The sequence below is a fragment of the Schistocerca nitens genome, chromosome 11, assembly GCF_023898315.1.
Source record: "Schistocerca nitens isolate TAMUIC-IGC-003100 chromosome 11, iqSchNite1.1, whole genome shotgun sequence".
NCBI lineage: Eukaryota > Metazoa > Arthropoda > Insecta > Orthoptera > Acrididae > Schistocerca > Schistocerca nitens.
In genome coordinates, this window is record NC_064624.1 from 192218645 (window position 1) to 192244098 (window position 25454).

The 25454-nt window shown below is 45.5% G+C and overlaps 1 protein-coding gene across 4 annotated transcripts in view; it reads right to left on the minus strand.

Moving 5' to 3' along the window:
- The window catches only part of LOC126213477 (neprilysin-2-like), a 614003-nt gene that overhangs the window by 81770 nt on the left and 506779 nt on the right, over nucleotides 1-25454 (minus strand). For 3 of the 4 annotated variants that reach the window (XM_049941250.1, XM_049941251.1, XM_049941252.1), the window contains 4 exons: nucleotides 14128-14256; nucleotides 10190-10438; nucleotides 1783-1997; nucleotides 368-544 (listed from right to left, as the gene is read on the minus strand). In XM_049941250.1, the coding sequence (XP_049797207.1) occupies nucleotides 368-544; nucleotides 1783-1997; nucleotides 10190-10438; nucleotides 14128-14256 (770 nt within the window). The remainder of the gene's footprint in view (nucleotides 1-367; nucleotides 545-1782; nucleotides 1998-10189; nucleotides 10439-14127; nucleotides 14257-25454) is intronic. The other variant, XM_049941253.1, reaches the window with a different exon arrangement.

Genomic DNA, 25454 nt, shown 5'->3' on the forward strand with positions numbered 1-25454 from the left:
TCTACATCCTCTTCCATTTCCATAATATTGTCCTCAAGTACATCGCCCTTGTATAGACCCTCTATATACTCCTTCCACATTTCTGCTTTCCCTTCTTTGCTTAGAACTGGGTTTCCATCTGAGCTCTTGATGATGTGTATTACATTACAAATGATAAATAGTGACACATCTGTACATACCTGCTGCATATTACGAATGAAATTAATCATACTTCACCTTGTCATCTATCTTGTAACCATAATAGAACACTGAAATTAATAGCAACTGTCAGAAGGTATGTTCTGTTTAAGGATTATTTTACAGTTGGCATGACAATGGTGCAACTTGTTCCTCGACCCAGGTGCAGTAAGGCATTCGGACTACTCACATTGGCCAAAGTTATCTCGAACTCGAGGGACTGCCGGAGCTCACGCTCAGCGCGCGCCCTGTCGGCACCCAGAAGAACTGCCAGGTCCACCTGGTACTGGTAGTAAGCATCCACCAGTTTGTCCGAGGGGCCCTTCACGAGGAACTCGCGGCTCAGCCCCAGTGACGCCTGGTCCAGCTGCAGAAACAGGAAGGAAGGGTTAGCACGTACCACAGCTACAGAAAGGGAGGCAGTGCAGTGAGAGGGACAGTGTGATAGAAGGAGAGACAGTAGGAGAGAGAGTGAAGAGACAAAGAGCGAGTGGGAGATGAAGGAAGAGCTGGAGAGGCAGTGTGTGAAAGACTGGCAGAAAGAGAGAGAGAGAGAGAGAGAGAGAGATGAAAGGGACGTAGAAGGGAAGTGAGACATGAAGGATGAGAGAGACAGAGGAGGAGCAAGAGAGAGGAACAGACATATGAACAATGAGAGAAAGCAAGAGACTAGAAGCGAAAGAAAGTCCAAGAGTGAGAGTATGAAAGAGACAGAGAAGTCGGTGTGAGAAAGAGATTCAGACAGAGTAAGATTAAAAAGACAGAGGGTGAAAGAAATAAAGAGGCAGAGAGTTATAGTGAGAGATAGTCCGGGGAAAAAAAGGGCAAAGGCGGAGTGAAAAAAATGAAAAGACAGAGGAAGAAGAAGAGAAAGGAAGCATTAGTGAGAGAAAACAAGTGAAGAAGTAAAGGACAGACAGTGAGTGAGTGAAAGGGTCAAAGAAGGGAAGAGAGAGAGAATCAGGCCGGCCGGTGTGGCCGTGCGGTTCTAAGCGCGTCAGTTTGGAACCGCGTGACCGCTACGGTCGCCGGTTCGAATCCTGCCTCGGGCATGGATGTGTGTGATGTCCTTAGGTTAGTTGGGTTTAAGTAGTTCTAAGTTCTAGGGGACTGATGACCTCAGTAGTTAAGTCCCATAGTGCTCAGAGCCATTTGAACCATTTGAACCAGAGAATCAGGAAAAGAAAGAGATAAATTATAGAACACAGCATGAATGAGTGAGTAAAATACACAGGAGTGTAAGTGAAAGGATGAGAGGGGAAGAGATAATAAGTAAAGCAACAGGAAGCGAGCGAAATGAGGAAGATGATGATGGGCTCACAGAGAGAAACACACACAAACACACACACACACACACACACAGCCAGCCACATTAGAAATCTTGCAGTAATAGAATGGTTTGAATTATTTCTATATTTGTTTCATTTCTTTGTCTCAATTTTTAAGTAATTTCATTAACAGTTACCATTCTGGATACTGGAATTTTATGGCCAAGAGCATATACTGTCATTCACTAGGCAGGCTGAACCAGATTCTCTCACTGCCTAATGCGTCGTAAATCTCTAGACGCAGATTCAGTGGACTGCGGTGCGCAGCAGTACTCACGTTGATGGAGCGGTGCGTGGAGTTGCGGGCATCGGTGGCCACGGAGAAGTCAATGAAGTAGTCGACGCTGTAGCCAGCCCTGCGGAAGCGGTAGACGCTCTGCCGCCAGTCGAAGCTCGCCTCGTCCCAGGAGTCGCCCTCCACGGCGGGCCAGCCGCCCAGCTCTTCCTTGAGGACCCTCTGGAGTGGCGCCAGGCCGCGGGACTCGATCAGTGCTGAGGGAACCCACAAGGAGATCGTCAACACACTGAACCGCCACCGACACCGACCTCAACCCGGCATGCGGCAAGGGATCTACCTTGTTCCAGACTCTACATCTACGACTCGACAATTGACTACATACAGGAAAACTTTACGAGTGGGAAGGCTTTGCAACACTGGAAACAAACTGTGGTAGGCACTTCAAAAAGAAAGTAAAAACAAAACAACATGGTTGAAACACTCAGGAAATAATTGGTTTCTGTGGTAGAGGAAACATCATTCACAGCAAATTCCTAAGAACAGAATGTGTTCAAAAAGGGTCTCTACAGAAAGCTATGAAGGTACGTACAATAAATGTTCCAATTGGGCTTCTCCACAGACAGCTACCATAGTATACAGGATGGTCCATTGATAGTGACCGGGCCAAATATCTCACGAAATAAGCATCAAACGAAAAAAACTACAATGAACGAAACTTGTCCAGCTTGAAGGGGGAAACCAGATGGCGCTATGGTTCGCCCGCTAGATGGCGCTGCCGTAGGTCAAACGCATATCAACTGCGTTTTTTAAAATAGGAACCGCCATTTTTTATTACATATTCGTGCAGTACGTAAAGAAATATGAATGTTTTAGTTGGACCACTTTTTTCGCTTAGTGACAAATGGCGCTGTAATAGTCACAAACGTATAAGTACGTGGTGTCACGTAACATTCCACCAGTGCGGACGGTATTTGCTTCGTGATACATTACCCGTCTTAAAATGGACCGTTTACCAATTGCGGAAAAGGTTGATATCTTCTTGATGTATGACTATCGTGATCAAAATGCGCAACGGGCGTGTGCTATGTATGCTGCTCGGTATCCTGGACGACATCATCCAAGTGTCCGGACCGTTCGCCGGATAGTTACGTTATTTAAGGAAACAGGAAGTGTTCAGCCACATATGAAACGTCAACCACGGCCTGCAGCAAATGATGATGCCCAAGTAGGTGTTTTAGATGCTGTCGCGGCTAATCCGCACATCAGTAGCAGACAAACTGCGCGAGAATCGGGAATCTCAAAAACGTCGTTGTTGAAAATGCTACATCAACATCGATTGCACCCGTACCATATTTCTATGCACCAGGAATTCTATGGCGACGACTTTGAACGTCGTGTACAGTTCTGCCACCGGGCACAAGAGAAATTACGGGACGATGACAGATTTTTTGCACTCGTTTTACTTAGCGACGAAGCGTTATTCACCTGCAGCGGTAACGTAAACCGGCATAATATGCACTATTGGGCAACGAAAAATCCACGATGGTTGCGACAAGTGGCATATCAGCGACGTTGGCGGGTTAATGTATGGTGCGGCATTACGGAAGGAAGGATAATTGGGCCCCATTTTATCGATGGCAATCTAAATAGTGCAGTGTATGCTGATTTGCTACGTAATGTTCTACCGATGTTACTGCAAGATGTTTCACTGCATGATAGAATGGCGATGTACTTCCAACATGATGGATGTCCGGCACATAGCTCGCGTGCGGTTGAAACGGTATTGAATAGCATATTTCATGGCAGGTGAATTGGTCGTCGAAGAACCATACCGTGGCCCGCACGTTCACGGGATCTGACGTCGCCGGATTTCTTTCTGTGGTGAAAGTTGAAGGATATTTGCTATCGTGATCCACCGACATCGCCTGACAACATGCGTCAGCGCATTGTCAATGCATGTGCGAACATTACGGAAGGCGAACTACTCGCTGTTGAGAGGAATGTCGTTACACGTATTGCCAAATGCATTGAGGTTGACGGACATCATTTAGAGCATTTACTGCATTAATGTGGTATTTACAGGTAATCACGCTGTAACAGCATGCGTTCTCAGAAATGATAAGTTCACAAAGGTACATGTATCACATTGCAACAACCGAAATAAAATGTTGAAACTTACCTACGTTCTGTATTTTAATTTAAAAAACTTACTTGTTACCAGCTGTTCGTCTAAAATTGTGAGCCATATGTTTGTGACTATCACAGCGCCATCTATCACAAAGCGAAAAAAGTGGTCCAAGTAAATCATTCATATTTCTGTACGTACTACACGAATATGTAATTAAAAATGGGGATTCCTATTTAAAAAAAAAAACGCAGCTGATATCCGGTTGATCTATGGTTGCGCCATCTAGTGAGCCAACCATAGCGCCATCTGGTTTCCCCCTTCAAGCTAGACAAGTTTCGTTCTTTGTAGTTTTTTCGTTTGACGCTTATTTCGTGAGATATTTGACCCTGTATAGAGAGGTGTTTCTAGGGGCCTTGAAGGATGTTCCGAAAGCAAGGCTGTCACAGCATCTAGTGTTAATCAAATGGCTACCGAGAACGGCTGCAATGGTATTCAAGTGCTACACCACCAAAGTTTGATTACTGTGATATCTAGAGGAGGTGCTCGAAGTGGCATCGAAGGCCTCGAACCATCTATCGGGTGGTCCATAGGAGTGGAAACGTACTTCTAAAAGAAACACAGGAGTATAAACAGAAATTTAAAATCGAGTAGTGTGAGGTGGGAGAGAGAGGAAAACTTGTGGGGCTATGTTACCAACATGGCAGCTCTTCTGGAAGCCGCTGTTATGGATGGAGAGAATTGTGCAAGAAAAACAATAGCGCCTTTCATTTGAGCATAGTTCTATCCAGTCTCTAGTTATGACTGGTATTTAATCTTTACAGGTGATGTGAAATCTGGCGAAGGTGTTAAGCGAACAGTCCGGAACCGCGGGACTGCTACGGTCGCAGGTTCGAATCCTGCCTCGGGCATGGGTGTGTGTGATGTCCTTAGGTTAGTTAGGTTTAAGTAGTTCTAAGTTCTAGGGGACTTATGACCTAAGATGTTGAGTCCCATAGTGCTCAGAGCCATTTGAACCAATTTTTTTGTTAAGCGAAACTGAACAAATTGGGATTTTCCTAATATCGGGAGAAAGGAGTGCCTGTGTTATCACAGAGGATTTCAACCAACATTACCCAGAGAGACCACCCACTATCCAAATTTCTTGCAAAATTCTGTGTAACTGATTGTCTCAGACAGATTGAAAGTGGACGATTGAAAATGGCTACAGGTGAAGCATCGTTCAGTACCAGTCCAGAACCCTCCTCTCATCCAAGATTGGAGAAAACTGGGGTCAGCCACACATCAATCACGACGATTTTGGTCACATATAAATGACACACTTACCAAATCCAAATGTTAGAACACACCACAGAGCACGATCCAGACTGTCAGTTCAGTTTGCAGAATGTAGATTTACCGACGCTGGTCAGATTCAACACTCATGGGATCCATCGAAGGTAGATGGGACATCAGCAATGACAGTTTGGTGTGGAATATGAAGATACCGTATTGTTGTGCCATTCTTCATTCATTGTACACTAAGAGCACGATGGTGCCTCATATCATTAGGGGCTAGCTGCCTGGGCATACCTGCATATCTGGTTTTCGTGGAGATGGATAGGTAGTAGATGACCAATGGAGTGGCTGCCACATTCCCCAGTTTATGTCCACCTGATTTCTACTTTTGGGGACATGTGAAAGTAGCTCTGCATGCCATGAAAATCAGACACCTTGCACGCCTCAAGGAGTGGATTCTTCATACTTTTGCTTGCGGCCAGCCAGAGTGGCCGAGCGGTTCTAGGCGCTTCAGTCTGGAACCGCGCGATCGCTACGGTCGCAGGTTCGAATCCTGCCTCGGGCATGGATGTGTGTGATGTCCTTAGGTTAGTTAGGTTTAAGTAGTTCTAAGTTCTAGGGGACTGATGACCTCAGAAGTTAAGTCCCATAGTGCTCAGGGCCATTTTGCTTGCGTTCAGATACATGTGTTGGTCAAAATTCATGAGGAATGGGTGAAACAGATAACAATAGCTTTACAATGTGTTGGACAATACGTCAAACACATCCTGGGTTGGGTTGTTGGGGGAAGAGACCAAACAGCAAAGCCATCGGTCTCATCGGATTAGGGAAGAACGGGGAAGGAAGTCGGCCGTGCCCTTTCAAAGGAACCATGCCGGCATTTGGCTGGGATGATTTAGGGAAATCATGGAAAACGTAAATCAGGATGGCCGGACACGGGATTGAACCATCATCTTCCCAAATGCAAGTACCTCGCTTGGTAACACATCCTGTAGGTTTTGTGTGTTGTCATTGGCGTTTGCCTTCTTCTGTGCAAAATGGGACATAATTTGATAATGAATGAAGATATACTCAAATGAAAGGTACTATTGTTTTCCTCATGTAATTCTCTATCTGTCTGCTGTGTCCCATGACCACCTTTCCATTCAAGAATTGCTAGTTGCATTCATCTCACTTTAACTTTCTTTTTATCCACTTACTTTTGTTTCATTAGTGCGGTTCTGCACCTATGAATCACCCGGTAATCTCACCCTCAAACTAAGTGAGTGGCTGTCACCAACCTCCTCAAGGCTCCGCTATTACAATGCATTTCTCACAGTGTAAAGCTTTCACCTGGCTACACAAAAAGTTGCTATCTCCAGAACGTCACACAAGTGTATGCCACAGTAAATGACGTACTGAATATGCCCAGTCTGTCTTCTATATATTTTGTGGCAGAGGCTGCAAGAATAGACTAAAAGTGATCTGAGGGGTAAAGAAATCAGTGCAAAAGTTTCAGAACTAAAAAATTTTGCCAGTGCTCGAGAAGTTAGTTTACTGGCCACATGGTGACTGCAATCACTTTTAGAAGGGCATGTGAATTTAAAACAGATGACGCTTCATCACTACCAGCAGCACGGCCACATAAGGACAGAAGCATGTACATCTACATCGACATCCATACTCCGCAAGCCACCTGACGATGTGTGGCGGGGGGTACCTTGAGTACCTCTATCGGTTCTCCCTTCTATTCCAGTCTTGTATTGTTCGTGGAAAGAACGACTGTCGGTATGCCTCTGTGTGGGCTCTAATCTCTCTGATTTTATCCTCACGGTCTCTTCGCGAGATATACGTAGGAGGGAGCAATATACTGCTTGACTCCTCGGTGAAGGTATGTTCTCGAAACTTCAACAAAAGCCCGTACCGAGCTATTGAGCGTCTCTCCTGCAGAGTCTTCCACTGGAGTTTATCTATCATCTCCGTAGAGCTTTCGCGATTACTAAATGATCCTATAACGAAGCGCGCTGCTCTCCGTTGGATCTTCTCTATCTCTTCTATCAAACCTATCTGGTACGGATCCCACACTGCTGAGCAGTATTCGAGCAGTGGGCGAACAAGCGTACTGTAACCTACTTCCTTTGTTTTAGGATTGCATTTCCTTAGGATTCTTCCAATGAATCTCAGTCTGGCATCTGCTTTACCGACGGTCATTGCATTTTAAGTCACTCCTAATGCCTACACCCAGATAATTTATGGAATTAACTACTTCCAATTGCTGACCTGCTATATTGTAGCTAAATGATAAAAGATCTTTCTTTCTATCTATTCGCAGCACATTGCACTTGTCTACATTAAGATTCAATTGCCATTCCCTGCACTATGCGTCAATTCGTTGCAGATGCTCCTGCATTTCAGTACAATTTTCCATTGTTACAACCTCTCGATGTACCACAGCATCATCCGCAAAAAGCCTCAGTGAGCTTCCGATGTTATGCACAACGTCATTTATGTAAATTGTGAATAGCAACGGTCCTACGACACTCCCCTGCGGCACACCTGAAATCACTCTTACTTCGGAAGACTTCTCTCCACTGAGAATGACATGCTGTGTTGTGTTATGTAGGAACTCTTCAATCCAATCACACAATTGGTCTGATAGTCCATATGCTCTTACTTTGTTCATTAAACGACTGTGGGGAACTCTATCGAACGCCCTGCGGAAGTCAAGAAACACGGCATCTAGCTGGGAACCCGTGTCTATGGCCCTCTGAGTCTCGTGGACGAATAACACCACTTGCACAATGGCCACCACTGCACAGTGGCTCAGGATTACTCTACATCTACATCTACATCTCTGCAATTCACATTTAAGTGCTTGGCAGAGGGTTCATCGAACCACAATCATACTATCTCTCTACCATTCCACTGCCGAACAGCGCGCGGGAAAAACGAACACCTAAACCTTTATGTTCGAGCTCTGATATCTCTTATTTTATTTTGATGATTATTCCTACCTATGTAGGTTGGGCTCAACAAAATATTTTCGCATTCGGAAGAGAAAGTTGGTGACTGAAATTTCGTAAATAGATCTCGCCGCGACGAAGAACGTCTTTGCTTTAATGACTTCCATCCCAACTCGTGTATCATATCTGCCACACTCTCTCCCCTATTACGTGATAATACAAAACGAGCTGCCCTTTTTTGCATCCTTTCGATGTCTTCCGTCAATCCCAACTGGCATGGATCCCACTCCACGCAACAATATTCTAACAGAGGACGAACGAGTGTAGTGTAAGCTGTCTGTTTAGTGGACTTGTTGCATCTTCCAAGTGTCCTGCCAATGAAAAGCAACCTTTGGCTCGCCTTCCCCACAATATTATCTATGTGGTCTTTCCAACTGAAGTTACTCGTCATTTCAACACCCAGGTACTTAGTCGAATTGACAGCCTTGAGAATTGTACTATTTATCGAGTAATCGAATTCCAACGGATTTCTTTTGGAACTCGTGTGGATCACCTCACACTTTTCGTTATTTAGCGTCAACTGCCACCCGCCACACCATACAGCAATCTCTTCTAAATCGCTTTGCAACTGATACTGGTCTTCGGATGACCTTACTAGACGGTAAATTACAGCGTCACCTGCAAACAACCTAAGAGAACTGCTCAGATTGTCACCCAGGTCATTTATATAGATCAGGAACAGCAGAGGTCCCAGGACGCTTCCCTGGGGAACACCTGATATCACTTCAGTTTTACTCGATGATTTGCCGTCTATTACTACGAACTGCGACCTTCCTGACAGGAAATCACGAATCCAGTCGTACAACTAAGACTATACCCCATAGGCCCGCAGTTGATTAGAAGTCGCTTGTGAGGAACGGTGTCAAAAGCTTTCCGGAAATCGAGAAATACGGAATCAACTTGAGGTCGTCCATAAGGTCAACAATACACCATTTGACGTGGCTGGAAGCTTGAAAAATTTTTAATACTTTATTAATTGGCATGTCACATTGCATTAGCACCATCCAGTAGTAGTTTGGCAAATCCTGAAAGGCGAACCTGTAGCTGACAAGGGAACCTCCGCATCGCACCCCCCTCAGATTTAGTTATAGGTTGGCACAGTGGATAGGTCTTGAAAAACTGAACACACATCAATCGAGAAAACTGGAAGAAGTTGTGTGGAACTATGAAAAAAATAAGCAAAATATACAAACTGAGTAGTCCATGTGCAAGATAGGCAACATCAAGGAGAGTGGTCCCATAGTTAGCCTGAGCTCAGGAGCGCCGTGGTCCCGTGGTTAGCGTGAGCAGCTGCGGATTGAGAGGTCCTTGGTTCAAGTCTTCCCACGAGTGAAAAGTTTAAATTTTATTTTCTTCACTTTTTTTGGGAGTGATTATCACATCCACAAGAAAACCGAAATCGGGCAAGATAGAAAAATCTTTTTACCCATTCCCCAAGTGTACAAGTTAGGTGGGTCGACAACATATTCCTATCATGTGACGCACATACCGTCATCAGTGTCGTATAGAATATATCAGACGTGTTTTCCTGTAGAGGATCAAATGTTTTCGGTTCCCATTGGAGAGGGATATCCTTTCGTCTACTAATCGCACGGTTTTGCGGTGCGGTCGCAAAACACAGACACTAAACTTACTACAGTGAACAGAGACGTCAATGAACGAACGGAGAGATCATAACTTTGCGAAAATAAAAAATTAAACGTTTCACTCGAGAGAAGGCTTGAACCAAGGACCTCTCGTTCCGCAGCTGCTCACGCTACCCACGGGACCACGGCGCTGCTGGGCACACAGCATCCTTGATGTTGCCTATCTTGCGCGTGGACTACTCATTTTGTATATTTTGCTTGTTTTTTTTTTCGTAGTTCCACACAACTTCTCCCTGTTTTCTCGATTGATCTGTGTTCAGTTTTTCAAGGCCTATCCACTGTGCCAACTTATAAATAAATCTGAGGGGGGGTGCGATGGGAAGGTTCCCTTGTGAACAGCAAGAAGTAGGTGGGGAAGATACAGTGCTTGGCTGGGAGGCGTGGCGAGTACTCACACTTGTTCATGCAGGCGCTGTAGAGCTTGCGCGCCAGCTGGAAGCTCCTGGGAACGACGCCCTCAGTGTCCTCCTCTTCTATGGCGGTCCGCAGCTTCTCCAGCAGCTGGTCGTTGATGGCCGAGAAGGTGTTCACCGACGACTTGTCGTCCGGGATGTTGGTGGTGCGCAGGTAGCTCCCGCACGAGTACTGGTAGAAGTCGTCACAGGGGTCCACCGACGGGTCCAGCTTGTCCAGCACCTCGGACGCTGTCCGGGCAGACACCGCACCGCAAATCAATACCTCACCTCGCACCACTCTACACTGACTTACTGAGTGCAATTAAGTCGGGTGGTGCTGCGGGAATTAGATTAGGAAATGAGACGCTTAAAGTAGTAAAGGAGTTTTGCTATTTGGGGAGCAAAATAACTGATGATGGTCGAAGTAGAGAGGATATAAAATTCAGACTGGTAATGGCAAGGAAAGCGTTTCTGAAGAAGAGAAATTTGTTAACATCGAGTATTGATTTAAATGCCAGGAAGACGTTTCTGAAAGTATTTGTATGGAGTGTAGCAATGTATGAAAGTGAAAGGTGGACGATAAATAGTTTAGAGAAGAAGAGAATAGAAGCTTTCGAAATGTGGTGCTACAGAAGAATGCTGAAGCTTAGATGGGTAGATCACATAACAAATGAGGAGGTACTGAATAGAATTGGGGAGGAGTTTGTGGTACAACTTGACTAGAAGAAGGGATCGGTTGGTAGGACATGTTCTGAGGCATCAAGGGATCACAAATTTAGCATTGGAGGGCAGCGTGGAGGGTAAAAATCGTAGAGGGAGACCAAGAGATGAATACACTAAGCAGATTCAGAAGGATGTAGGCTGCAGTAGGTACTGGGAGATGAAGCAGCTTGCACAGGATAGAGTAGCATGGAGAGCTGCATCAAACCAGTCTCTGGACTGAAGACAACAACAACGACTGACTGGAGCAAGAGTAGTCCTAAAAAGGGTCATTATCCTGAGAGGAAAAATGTGATGTGCAGATTTTGTATTAATTTAATAACGAGTAAAAAAATTTTACGTTTCTTCTGCACCATGTTGGCAAAGATGTAGACACTTTAAGGAACTGATTGCATTCCTGAGACCTCAGGGATTACTGTAGCACACATGAAAAATTGCAATACCATCTAGGTCTATATCTAGCTTCATGATACAATGCCATCTTTTCCTCTCTCAGACACACACACACACACACACACACATTTTTCTGCCTCACTCCGCCGGCCGCTGTGGCCGAGTGGCTCTGAGCACTATGGGACTTAGCTGCTGAAGTCATCAGTCCCCTAGAACTTAGAACTACTTAAACCTAACGAACCTAAGGACATCACACACATCCATGCCCGACGCAGGATTGGAACCTGCGACCGTAGCGGTCGCGCGGTTCTAGACTGCAGCGCCTAGAGCCGCTCGGCCACTCTGGTCGGCACTGTGGCCGAGTGGTTCAGGCGCTTCAGTCTGGAACCACGCGACCGCTACGGTCGCAGGTTCCAATCCTGCCTCGGGCATGGATGTGTGTGATGTCCTTAGGTTCGTTAGGTTTAAGTAGTTCTAAGTTCTAGGGGACTGATGACCTCAGATGTTAACTCCCATAGTGCTCCGAGCCATTTTTGTCTCTCCCTCGGGTACAAAAATCACTCCTTTTCTCTTGCATATAAACCCATGACACACTTTGACTGTGTCTATCACACACATACACATACTTTTTCTCTTTCACACACAACCACCCCTGTCACACACACAGACACATGCGGACAAGCGCCCTCCACCCCCCGCCCCAAACAAATTCAAAAGCAATAGCAGTGTACATGGCTAGAACACTAGCAGAAAGGATGATCTTCAATACTCAAGGTTAAATCTAACTTTGGCTCAGAAGGGGGTAAATTATGCTGCCTCAAAAGTCTTTGGTCACTTACCTAATAGCATCAAAAGTCTGACAAATAGCCATATAGCATTTAAAAGGAAATTAAAAGAATTTTTTAATGGCAACTCCTTCTACCCCCACCAAAAAAAATAAAAATAAAAAATAAAAATATTAAGTGGCATGTAATATTTTGTGTAATGTAATATCTTGTATAGACACCTTTTATTAACCTGACACGTTGCACATCATTGCGAAGTGTCGTATTCATGATCTATGGAAGAAGTACTAATCTAATGTAATCTAATCCCCATCCCGTCCACACACACACTTTTTCTGTTTCTCTACCACTCAAGCGCACTCATGTTTTCTTCTTCACAGCCTTGCATCTCTCTCTCTCTCTCTCTCTACAAAAACACAGACACACACACACTTTCCCTTGCTCTCTTTCATACCTCACTCTCCCTTCCTCTCACATGTTTCCTCTTCTCACTACACACAGCACCAGCTCTATCACGAAGCCACTGATGTCGGCAGGTACATTGATTACAAGGCATATTTCCTCTTAGTTCCAAGTGCAAAAGATTTACTACACTACTGGCTCTTAAAATTGCCACACCACGAACATGACGTGCTACAGACGCGAAATTTAACCGACAGTGGGAAGATGCTGTGATATGCAAATGATTAGCTTTTCATAGCATTCACACAAGGTTGGCGCCGGCGGCGACAGCTACAACGTGCTGATATGAGGAAAGTTTCCAACCGATTCCTCATACACAAACAGCAGTTGACCGGCGTTGCCTGGTGAAACGTTGTTGTGATGCCTCGACTAAGGAGGAGAAATGCGTACCATCACATTTCCAACTTTGATAAAGGTTGGGTTGTAGACTATCGCGATTGCGGTTTATCGCATCGCGACATTGCTGCTCGCGTCGGTCGAGATCCAATGACTGTTAGCAGAATATGGAATCGGTGGGTTCAGGAGGGTGATACGGAACGCCGTGCTGGATCCCAACGGCCTCGTATCACTAGCAGTCGAGATGACAGGCATCTTATCCACACGGCTGTAACGGATCGTGCAGCCACGTCTCGATCCCTCAGTCAACAGATGGGGGCGTTTGCAAGACAACAACCATCTGCACCAACAGTTCGACCACGTTTGCAGCAGCATGGACTATCAGGTCGGACACCGTGGCTGCGGTTACCCTTCACGGTGCATAACAGACAGGAGCGTCTGCGATGGTGTACTCGACGACGAACCTGCGTGCACGAATGGTAAAACGTCATTTTTTCGGATGAATCCAGGTTCTGTTTACTGCATCATGATGATCGCATCCGTGTTTGACGACATCGCTGTGAACCCTCATTGGAAGCGTGTATTCGTCATCGCCATACTGGCGTATCACCCGGCGTGATGGTATGGGGTGCCATTGGTTAGACGTCTCGGTCACCTGTCGTTCGCATTGACGGCACTTTGAACAGTGTACGTTACATTTCAGATGTGTTACGAGCCGTGGCTCTACCCTTCATTCGATCCCTGTGAAATCCTACATTTCAGCAGGATAGTGCACGACTGCATGTTGCAGGTCCTGTACGGGCATTTCTGGATACAGAAAATGTTCGACTGCTGTGCTGGCCAGCACATTCTTCAGATCTCTCACCAACTGAAAACGTCTGGTCAATGGTGGCCGAGCAACTGGCTCGTCACAATACGCCAGTCACTATTCTTGATGAACTGTGGTATCGTATTGAAGCTGCACGGGCAGCTGTACCTGTACACGCGATCCAAGCTCTGACTCAATGCCCAGGCGTATCGAGGCCGTTACTACGGCCAGAGGTGGTTGTTCTGCGTGCTGATTTCTCAGGATCTATGCACCCAAATCGCATGAAAATGTAATGACATGTCAGTTCTAGTTAAATACATTTGTCCAATGAATACATGTTTTCATTTGAATTTCTTCTTGGTGTAACAATTTTAATGGCCAGTAGTGTACGTTTGCAGCTGTAAGTAGTGAGTGAAGGGAGTAGAATTACTGACCTGCGTGCACGCAGCCCGGGGTGAGGCAGACGTCCTGCAGGCTCTGGGCGCCGGACCGCGACGCCGGCGCCTGGGCTGCTCCTGCAGACACGTTCCCTCTGGACTCCATCGCCATCGGCATCAGCGACTCTGCACGGCAACAGGCAGGCGGGCGCAAGCGTTAGCGAAGCCGCAAGCTGCAAGCCGCAAGCTGGGTGCGAGAAGCGACATCACCACGGCCAAACACAGTCTACCGTCTGCACTGATAAGCGGACACAGGCAACAACTGCAAGCGCTCACATATCTACAGGCTTTATACAGGGTGTTTCACAATTCATCTTACACACTTCTCGAGGTTGTAGAGCCGACTTAGTAGACCAAGTTTTACAGAGGAACCAATGTTCGACGATGTACAGACTTCACTCCTGTTTACTGTCACGTTACAACAGCTGTTCGTTTCAGCTGGACCACGTCACGAAATGCTGACACGGCACCTCGGACTGCACCGTGTTGTCGCCAAGTTCGTCTCACCGCTCGTGAGTCAGACCAGAAAGACCTTCGCCTGGCAACCTGCGAAGAGCTTTTGGATCGCCCAAACGAGAACGAGATGTTCCTTAAGAGAATCACAACTGTTGATGAGACGTGGGTCTCAATACGAAAACCGTAAGCTTTTCATCTTGAAACCGAGGTTCAGTCTCCAAAATGGGTCGGGAAAGGTTCTCCGAGACCAAAAAATGCTCGTCAGGTCAGGTCAAATGTCAAAGACATGCTGGTACTTTTCTTTGACACTGAAAGATTAGTTCGTCGTAAATTGGAGCCACAGGGAGACGAACTCTTAATCGATGGTACTACCGGGACGCGCTGCTACGCGTGCGAGAAGAAGTGAGAAGGAAACGGCCTGAAATGTGGCGAGACAATCCGTGGCTCTCGCATCACCATAACGCACCCGCACATTCATCCATGATGGTGCGTGGCTGTTCCACAAAAAACGAAATCACTGTGCTGCCTCATCTTCAGTACTCTCCCGATCTGGGTCCTGTCGGCTTTTTTTACTTCCAAAGTTCAAAACCCCGTTGAAAGGACCAGCATTTGCAATTATAGACGAGATAAAAGAAAATTCGCAGAAAGCGCTTCGCGCGTTCCATTAAGAGGCGTACCGAGACTGCTTCCGGAAGTGGAAGCGGCGTTGGCAGCGGTGTATCAACTGTGGAGGGGAGTATCTCGAAGGAGATCATGCACACTGAGTAAAAGGTAAGGGCAGAAAAATTTTGTAGTTTCGGAATTTTTTGAACAGACCTCGTGTTTTGCAAGAAGACCCTAATGCTGAAATTAGAGATTCCAGCTCACAATGAAGGGTGACAGACAAGCGCGAAGGAAGTCCATGAAATACCCTCTGGAAACAAACCATCCTGACATTTGGTTGAATGGAGCACCAAATCGTGGAAAACCTATTATGACCAGATTGGCACTTGAAAATGCAGCATCTTTAATACCAGTTCAGTATCTTTCCTTTGGGCCATCCTCCGAAGATTCCTCAGTTCACGGACATGCAGAATGGCAGAATTGCACGGTTGGCAGCATGGCAGCCACATGTCACGTCAAGCGACTTTGTGTATCCTTATCCCAGTAGCAGAAAGGGAGAGAGAGAGAGAGAGAGAGAGAGAGAGAGAGAGAGAGATTACACATTACATAGTCTTGCTAACATGGGGATAGCATCCGATCAGATGCAAACCAGCTATTATGCTGTCAGCACCTCATCGGTTCAGAGCAGCAGACACAAATATACACGTTCAAATGCACACGAGACAGATTGGAAGAAAGTAAGTAAATTGTTTATTGTTTCAAAAGTAGTCGCCGTAACTGTTAATACATTTATCCCACTGTGAGACCAGATGGACAGTGCCTTCACGGAAAAACGGTTGCGGTTGTCGACCAAACCATGATTGTATTCTGGCGTGCATCTCTCCGTCCGAGACAAACCGACGGCCACGACCTTCTTTCCTCAGGGCTCCAAAAGAATGGAAATCGGACGGGGAGAGACTGGGACTGCCCATGCAGACTGTCGGTCCGCCCACATACAGTATGTGATCAAAAGTATCCGGACACCCCCAAAAACATACGTTCTTCATATCAGGTGCATTGTGCTGCCACCTACTGCCGGGTACTCCAAATCAGCAAGATCAGTAGTCATTAGACATCGTGAAGGAGCGGAATTCACGAACTTCGAACGTGGTCAGGTGATTGGGTGTCAGTTGCATCACAGGTCTGTATGCGAGATTTCCACAATACTAAACATCCCTAGGTCCACTGTTTCCGATGTGATAGTGAAGTGGAAACGTGAAGGGACACATATAGCACAAAAGTGTACAGGCTGACCTCATCTGTTGAATGACAGAGACCGCCGACAGTTGAAGAGGGTCGTAATGTGTAACAGGCAGACATCTATTCCACTGCAAATACTATGACAGTTAGGCGGGAGGTGAGAAAACTTGAATTCGCGGTCGAGCGGCTGCTCATAGGCCATGCATCACGCCGGTAAACGTCAAACGACGCCTCGCTCCGTGTGAGGAGCGTAAACATTGGACGACTGAACAGTGGAAAAACGTTGTGTGGACTGACGAATCACTGTACACAATGTGGCGATCCGATAGCAGGGTGTGGATATGGCGAATGCCCGTTGAACGTCATCTGCCAGCGTGTGTAGTGACAACTTTAAAATTCGGATGCGATGGTGTTATGGTGTGGTCGTGTTTTCCATGGAGGGGGCTTGCACCCCTTGTTGTTTTCCGTGGCACTATCACAGCACAGGCCTACATTGATGTTTTAAGCACCTTCTTGCTTCGTACTGTTGAAGAGCAATTCAGTGGTGACGACTGCATCTTTCAACACGATCGGGCACCTTTTCATAATGCACGGCCTGTGGCGGAGTGGCTACACGACAATAACATCACTGTAATGCTCTGGCGTGCACAGAGTCCTGACCTGAATACTGTAGAATGCCTTTGGATGTTTTGGAACGCCGACTTCGTGCCAGGCCTCACCGGCCGACATCGATACCTCTCCTCAGTGCAGTGCTCCCTGTAGAATGGGCCGCCATTCACCGAGAAACTTTCCAGCTCATGATTAAACGTATGCCTGCTGGAGTGGAAGCTGGCATCATGGCTAAGGGTGGGCCAAAATTGAATTCCAGCATTACCAATGGAGGGTGCGAGGTCATTTTCGGTCAGGTGTCCAGATACATTTGATCACATAGTGCATTTCCAAGCTCGTTTCGACTACGCTACAGAAATTTAGCTGGGGAGTCCATACACAGCGTCCATACAGTCCCGCTCTCTGCCGTTGCGATTTCGATATTTTTAGAGCCCTGAAGAAAGACATTAGTGGGTACAATTACGATTTCGATCGTAAGCACAAACATTTTTGCGTGACGACACTGACCGTGTTTTCTCACAGCGGGATAAATTCGTAATTACTTACCTTTTAGCCATCTGCCTCGTTTTCACGTAACCGCCCCTTACACATCGAAGCGTTGCTAGCATGGGGGTGGCGGATGGCTGCAAGCAAGCCGACATTTCCACAATTCCACTGAGAGCGCATCACCAGTACACAATAACAAAGACTGAAGCAATATTTCAGAGCGTTGTTAACATTATGAATACAGCCAACTGCAAGCAAGCCAGCTATTGCATTGTAGGCGCATTGATTTCACAGCGGCACACAGAGGCAATATTACAAACTCTTCCTAACATGGGGATTGAAGCTGATTGCAAGCAAACGATTCTAGTGTCGAGACATCATTTCGCAGCAGCATTATGAATTACCTCGAAGAGAACGGTCTATTGACAAAAGCCGGCCGGGGTGGCTGAGCGGTTCTAGGCGCTACAGTCTGGAACCTCGCGACCGCTACGGTCGCAGGTTCGAATCCTGCCTCGCGCATGGATGTCTGTGATGTCCTTAGGTTAGTTAGGTTTAAGTAGTTCTGAGTTCTAGGGGACTGATGACCTCAGAAGTTAAGTGGCATAGTGCCCAGAGGTATTTTTTTCTATTCAAAATGGTTCAAATGGCTCTGAGCACTATGGGACTTAACATCCATGGTCATCAGTCCCCTAGAACTTAGAACTACTTAAACCTAACTAACCTAAGGACATCACACAACACCCAGCCATCACGAGGCAGAGAAAATCCCTGACCCCGCCGGGAATCGAACCCGGGAACCCGGGCGTGGGAAGCGAGAACGCTACCGCACGACCACGAGATGCGGGCTTTTTTTTCTATTGACAAACAGTGTAAACACCGCTTTAAAAAACATCGCTCTTGTGAAACACAACTAGAACTTGGCGCACACAAAGTGCTGAATACTACTGACAAGGGATTTGAAATTGACTCGGTATTTCTAGATTTCCAAAGGGCTTTTGACACTGAACCACAGAAGCGGCTTTAGTGAAATTGCGTGCTTGTGGAATATCGTCTCAGTTATGTGACTGGATTAGCCAACAGCCTTGCCGCAGTGGTAGCACCGGTTCCCGTGGGATCACCGCACTTAAGCGCTCTCGGGCTGGGCTAGCGTTCGGATGGGTGACCATCCGGTCTGCCGAGCGCAGTTGGCAAGCGGGGCGCACGCTTGTGAGGCAAACTGAGGAGCTACTCGACTGAGAAGTAGCGTCTCCGGTCTCGTAAACTGACATACGACCGAGAGAGCGGTGTGCTGACCACGTGCCCCTCCCCTCCATAGCCGCATACAGCGGCGCCTGTGGGCTGAGGATGACACGGCGGCCGGTCGGTTCCGTTGGGTCATCCGAGGCCTGTTCGAACGGAGTTTACTTTAGTTTTTATGTAACTGGATTCGTGATTTCCCATCAGAAAGGCCGCAGTTTTCTAACAGTAACTGACGGAACGTCATCGAGTAAAACAGAAGCGATTTCTGGTGTTTCCCAATGTACTGTCATAGGCCCCCTGCTGTTACTTATCTATATAAACGATTTAGTAGGCAATATGAGCAGCCGTCTTAAGTATTTTGCAGATTATGCTGTAGTTTATAGTCTGGTAAACTAATCAGAAAGCCGGCCGTAGTGGCCGAGCGGTTCTAGGCGCTACAGTCTGGAACCGCGCGACGGCTACGGTCGCAGGTTCGAATCCTGTCTCGGGCATGGATGTGTGTGATGTCCTTAGGTTAGTTAGGTTTAAGTAGTTCTAAGTTATAGGGGACTGATGACCTCAGCAGTTAAGTCCCATAGTGCTCAGAGCCATTTGAACCATTTTTTTAATCAGAAGATCAAAACAAATTGCAAAACGATTTAGAAAAGATATCTGTATGGTCGAAAATTTGGCAATTGACCCTAAATAATGAAAATTGTGAGGTCATCCACAAGAGTGCTAAAAGGAATCCGTTAAGCTTCGGTTGCACGATAAATCAGTCAAATCTAAAGGCCGTAAATTTAGCTAAATACTTAGGAGCTACAATTACGAACAACTGCAACTGGAAAGAACACACAGAAAATGTTGTGGGGAAACCAAAGACTGCGTTTTGCTGGCAGAACTCCTACAGGTCTACTAAGGAGACTGTCTACGCTACGTTTGTCCGTCGTCATACGGCGTAGTGCTGCGCGGTGGTAGGATTAACGAACATATGGAGAAAGTTCAAAGAAGAGCTGAAGTTTTGTATTATAGTTCCCAATGTGGCGTTAACAGTGGCACGTGCGGGGGTCGACGGGTGCAGAGGCCCGTCGCTGGGAGTGTTTGGTGCACTGTGTGTTCAGACACACCTCTACTGTGGCCGGCATTAAATTCCGATGTTAGTTCCGCCACAATTGGCCGCCTGTTTTGTTTTACTAAAGTGCGCGTCATTTACGATGGCGGCCAAGTTTAGGTTCGTTCTGCTCACCTGACGTCACAAAACGCAGTCATGAATAAAGTAATTGAACAAAAGCAATGTCTTGATAGCAGACTTTCTTTTATAGAAAGTTTGCAAAAAACATTCTTCATATCAATTGCTTCATATTCGACTAATTAATTAAACCAAACAAGCAATAAGCCTCCTAATTCAGGCGATAGCAAGGAAAGGTGTTTGTATCATTCTCACTAACCGCTTTCGCCAGCATCTCGTGGTCGTGCAGTAGCGTTCTCACTTCCCACGCCCGGGTTCCCGGGTTCGATTCCCGGCGGGGTCAGGGATTTTCTCTGTCTCGTGATGGCTGGGTGTTGTGTGCTGTCCTTAGGTTAGTTAGGTTTAAGTAGTTCTAAGTTCTAGGCGACTGATGACCATAGATGTTAAGTCCCATAGTGCTCAGAGCCATTCGAACCATTTTGAACTAACCGCTTTTTCGGAATAAGGAACAGCGGTAATTGTTTATTTCCTATTGTACTTCATAATCATACCAACAGTGTTTGTCAGTATTTTGTGTGATAGTTTAGAGTCCTCCAGGAATTCTATTGAACGACGAACTGCGTTAGCGTAATGGTTGGGGCGTTTCGTTGTTAAATGAGAGGATTTGAGTTCAAACCTCATTCGGTGCTATATATTTTCTTTATTTAAAAACAATATCGAAGGGTCTTACTTCATGAATTTCATTCGTTTGAATGTAATTTTTTGAAATTTATAGTGCTCTGTCTCTTCATTATAATCATAATAAGTTTTCGGTTTTTCTAATTTTGTCCTCCAATATTTCTCTTCGCAGCAATTAAAAACAATGAAAAGGCACACATACAATATTCATGTTATCTGTTTTGTTTGTATATCTTCTCTTCCGCAGTCGCTGTTTTACTATTCATATTGAGATATATTCCTTTGCGACAGTATTTAAACTATTATTTAGATCAGAATTTCGGCTCGTACGTTGGCGAGCTACTTGATTGTCTGACGCAATTATTTGCTTCGCTGCTTTGGCAACATCTTCATATTTAATGTTTTCGTCGACTGATCTATGTTTTGGCAAGTATTTGCTGTCCGTCGTGACAAACACAAATTGTTTGCGCACTGTGCCTCACTGACAATATATTTTAGTTTTTTCTATGTTTTATTACGTCCACAATTCAGTTTTGTGTAGTTCGCCAACTTTGTTTTAATCAGAACGTTTTGGATAAAAGCGAAATGACTTTATTATAAATAAAAGTTTTATTACAGTCGCTAAAGATGGAATATTTCCAAATTTATAAACACTGTTTATGTTATAAAGGGTGTTCATTTTAACTGGGAATATGCTTTTGTAACTCCATAGTTTTGTTTAATGTATTTTGTCTACTTTCTTTTCATTGATTGAAGTGCTTTAAAATAAACCAAACGCGCCCGGTGTGAATAAAACTATTATTACAGTCGCGAAAGAAGGAATATTTCTCAATATTACATACGACACCTATCTGGTACTTAAATTAAAAGAGATATTGTTATACAGTAAATTTTATATGAAATTAAGGTATCTTGTCCGCATTTCATTCTCAACATTGTGGCAAGTAAAATCGACCATACGGAAAGTATACGCTATGCGCTTTTGCCTCTGCAAACTCTTCAAAATTTCGTGCAATGGTTTACTACATTTAATGCTGCACAATAACTGCGTCAAACATCGAAACAAAATTAAGTCATTTATGGGAGGAAGGTACCAGTCAAGAAGATGTGTAAAAATCAAATTTTTGGGCCAAATAGTTTTTGAGAAATCGAATGATAAGTGTGTCAAAGCAGTCGGAACACCATGTGTTCAAAATGGTTCAAATGGCTCTGAGCACCATGGGACTTAACATCTATCGTCATCAGTCCCCTAGAACTTAGAACTACTTGAACCTAACTAACCTAAGGACAGCACACAACACCCAGTCATCACGAGGCAGAGAAAATATCTCACCACGCCGGCAATCGAACCCGAGAACCCGGGCGCGGGAAGCGACTGTTGAAGGAAATAGCTCTTTAAGTTCCAACTGCCTTTATGGGCACACTGGCGCTGAGGGAGAACTTTTTTCCTCAGTATGCTCAGTTTGTGGCAGTACACAAAGGGCAATCTGAGTGCCTCAAAGTCACCCCGGCCCCACCGCATGATAAACAATAGGAGACGTCAGGGCAGCCCCCCAGCCCCTTAAAGTTGTCTGCAAGAATTACTGCTTTTACTGGTGGAGATTCACCAGCCTGGCCGTAAAACTGACGGTGATACGCTCTTCAAGCCACCCACAAGCAGGTTCTCGTCGATCCTGTTTGTTTTTAGTTCGCTCGTGAAAACTGGTGTGGAAGTCTGCTGACATCTTAGCTGTCTGCACCTTCTGGTCTCTGTTCTCTTGGATTTAAAGGTACATAGCGTGAGCATGGTCGGAACTAGGGCTCTTGATAAAATATCGATGTACTGATATATCGAAATTTAATTTTTATGTACGTATGTAGCGATATGTCGATGCATCGGTATATACGAGGGCGGTTCAGAAAGTAACCTCCGATTGGTCACAGTGCGGGTTGTGGGGGGAGTAGCGACTCCATCTGTGCGTTCACGCACTCAACAGGTCAGTCGGCATCAAGCCGTGGTCGAGTGAACGTCGTACCTGCGCTAGTTTAGTTTTTGTGGCAGTTTGAAATGTGTGCTGCAATAGAAAACCCCGCCAAATGTGAAGTGCGTGCTGTCATAAGGTTTTTTACAGCCAAAGGATATTCTGCAGCAGCTATTCATCGTGAGCTTTGTGCCGTGTACGGACCAAGAGTTATGAGTGAAGGAGTTGTCCGTGAATGGAGAACCATTGTTAAACAGAATCGTGACCGGTGACGAAACCTGGATTAAGTACGTGAACCCTGAGACAAAAGAACAATCAAAGATGTGGGCACATTCAAATTCGCCTACCAAACCGAGAAAAGCCTCGCAAGATTTTTCTGCCAGAAAACTGATGGCAACGGTGTTTTGGGATGCCAAAGGGGTGTTGTCGGTTGAATTCATGGAACGTGGTACGACCATTAATCAAGACGTGTACTGTGAAACAATAAAAAAGTTACGACGGGCTATACAGAACAAACGCCGTGGTATGCTGACTTCCGGTATCGTTTTTTTGCACGATAACGCCCGTCCTCACTCTGCTCGCAGAACAACGGCCCTTCTTGAGTCCTTCAAGTGGGACGTTATCAACCATCCACCTTACAGCCCAGACCTGGCGCCAAGTGATTATCACCTCTTCATGCATTTGAAGAAATGGCTCGGGTCACAGCGGTTTGATGACGACGAAGAGCTCAAAGATGCGGTCACAGGCTGGCTCCAGGCACAAGCGGGTGATTTTTATGCAGAAGGAACTTCAAAGCTTGTGAAGAGATACGATAAGTGCCTCAATCGCTATGGAGACTATGTAGAAAAATAGTGCAAAGATGTAGTTGTAAGATGTATATATTAAAATATTTTTATTTAACTTGGTGTATTTTTTTAAATCAACCGGAGGTTACTTTCTGAACGGCCCTCGTATATATATATACCGATGTATCGACATATCGCTACATATGTACATAAAAATTAAATTTCGATACATCAATACATCGATATTTTATCAATTTATTTAATATTAAGGGGACGTTTACTATTTTTTGGTTGAAAAAATCGATTTTTTTTAAATTGCATTTCTGGATCCATAAAAGTGTTAGGAAACACCCCTCCAACGGTTTTTCCGAATAGGGAACGGAAATGTTTGTTATTCGCGGTGGAACGATCACATAAAACACATAGTGGGGTTAAAAACCAGCAACCTCCTACTGAGCTGGGGGTGATAGGGCGGAGAGAGAAGAGATAGGAGATGGACGGTGGGTGCGCCGGCTTCTACACAGACGGGTGGCGGAATTCCCTCCACTTTGCGAATGAAACCGTCAGGCCGGCAGCTGCGATCTGGAGCGCTAGAGACGCTATCGCCTTCAGGCTCCGCGCCTTTCTCCTACGCTGGGCTGTCTGGCACCGCCGCCTCTAGCTGTTTCCCGTGCCTACCCCACCAGCAACGCGATAACGAAAGCTCTGCTGCACAGGGAGAGTTCGCAGCAAACGCAACGCATTATTACTCGGATCTTGAATAAAATTCTGGACGAGCGGAAATATGTTGCCATCGGAGCAAGATGGTGAGTGTGCTCCTGTTTACTAACCCTTTCGTGAGCCGTGGGGAACATGCTCCCCACTACATTGAACTCGCTCCTAGTCCCGTGGGATTCACAGTCCCCCACCCCTGTACGGTGCTGCCACCTAGTGAACAGTATAGGGTTGTTGTTGTTGTTGTTGTGGTCTTCAGTCCTGAGACTGGTTTGATGCAGCTCTCCATGCTACTCTATCCTGTGCAAGCTTCTTCATCTCCCAGTACCTACTGCAACCTACATCCTTCTGAATCTACTACGTCCAATCGGAAGTTCCCGCCGTTTTTGCTGTACCTTCGCGCAGGGGTATTGTATAGCTGAGTGTTGCTCTGTATAGGAGCCTTTCAGTGCTGTTTACACGACATTTTGTGATTTTTTCCTCAGAGCTATAGGATAAGGTAAATACTTTTGATTTACCCAAATTTATGAAGGGAAACGTAAAATTGGACCGAGGAGAATTCCAGTTTGAAACAAAAGGAGCCATTTCTACAGTAAAATGGATGGATAACCGTCCAGTCACTTTCCTGTCCTCAATTCATGACCCGTGAGAAACAGCCACAGTGAAAAGGAAAAACAAGGATGGTACTAGTACAGAGATTTCTTGTCCTGAAGTTGTGGCAGAAATCAACAAAATAATGGGTGGTGTCGATAAGTTTGATCTATTACGAGAAAGGTATGCTATTGGCAGACGTTCTGTAAAATGGTGGCACAGAATATTTCATTTCCTGGTGGATGTTGCTGCAGTGAATAGTTTTATCCTGTGGAAAATAAGTAAAAGAGAAAGTGGACAGCACGATCAGCTCACATACAGGATCCATCTAGCCAGACAATTGATCGCTGGCTTCTCATCCCAAAAAAGGCGTGGACAAAACCGATCTTTCTGACAAAAAGGGGTAAAGTACCTGTGGCTGTAGGGGAGCATCGACCCATTTTAGGAGAAATCTACTGGACGTGCCGTCATTGTAGTTCCAATGCTGCGAAAAAGAGCACTCGCTGTGTTTGTACATATTGTCAAGTACCACTTTGCATAGACCCATGTTTCAGAAAATTTCATGGCAAGTAAATGTGAACAATCATTGTAACAAGAGAAGTAAATTTATCAAAAAAATATGACATATATTGGAAAAGTTGTTTTTGTCATTTAACTCCAAGGAAGGGCAGTGGGAAGTATACTTCCCACCTTGTTGTGTGACCTCACTTTCACAGTTGGAGCAAATTTGATATTCTGTATGATAAATATACCTACCTGTTAACTACTATCTGTTCTCCATTCATTAAAAAAGCT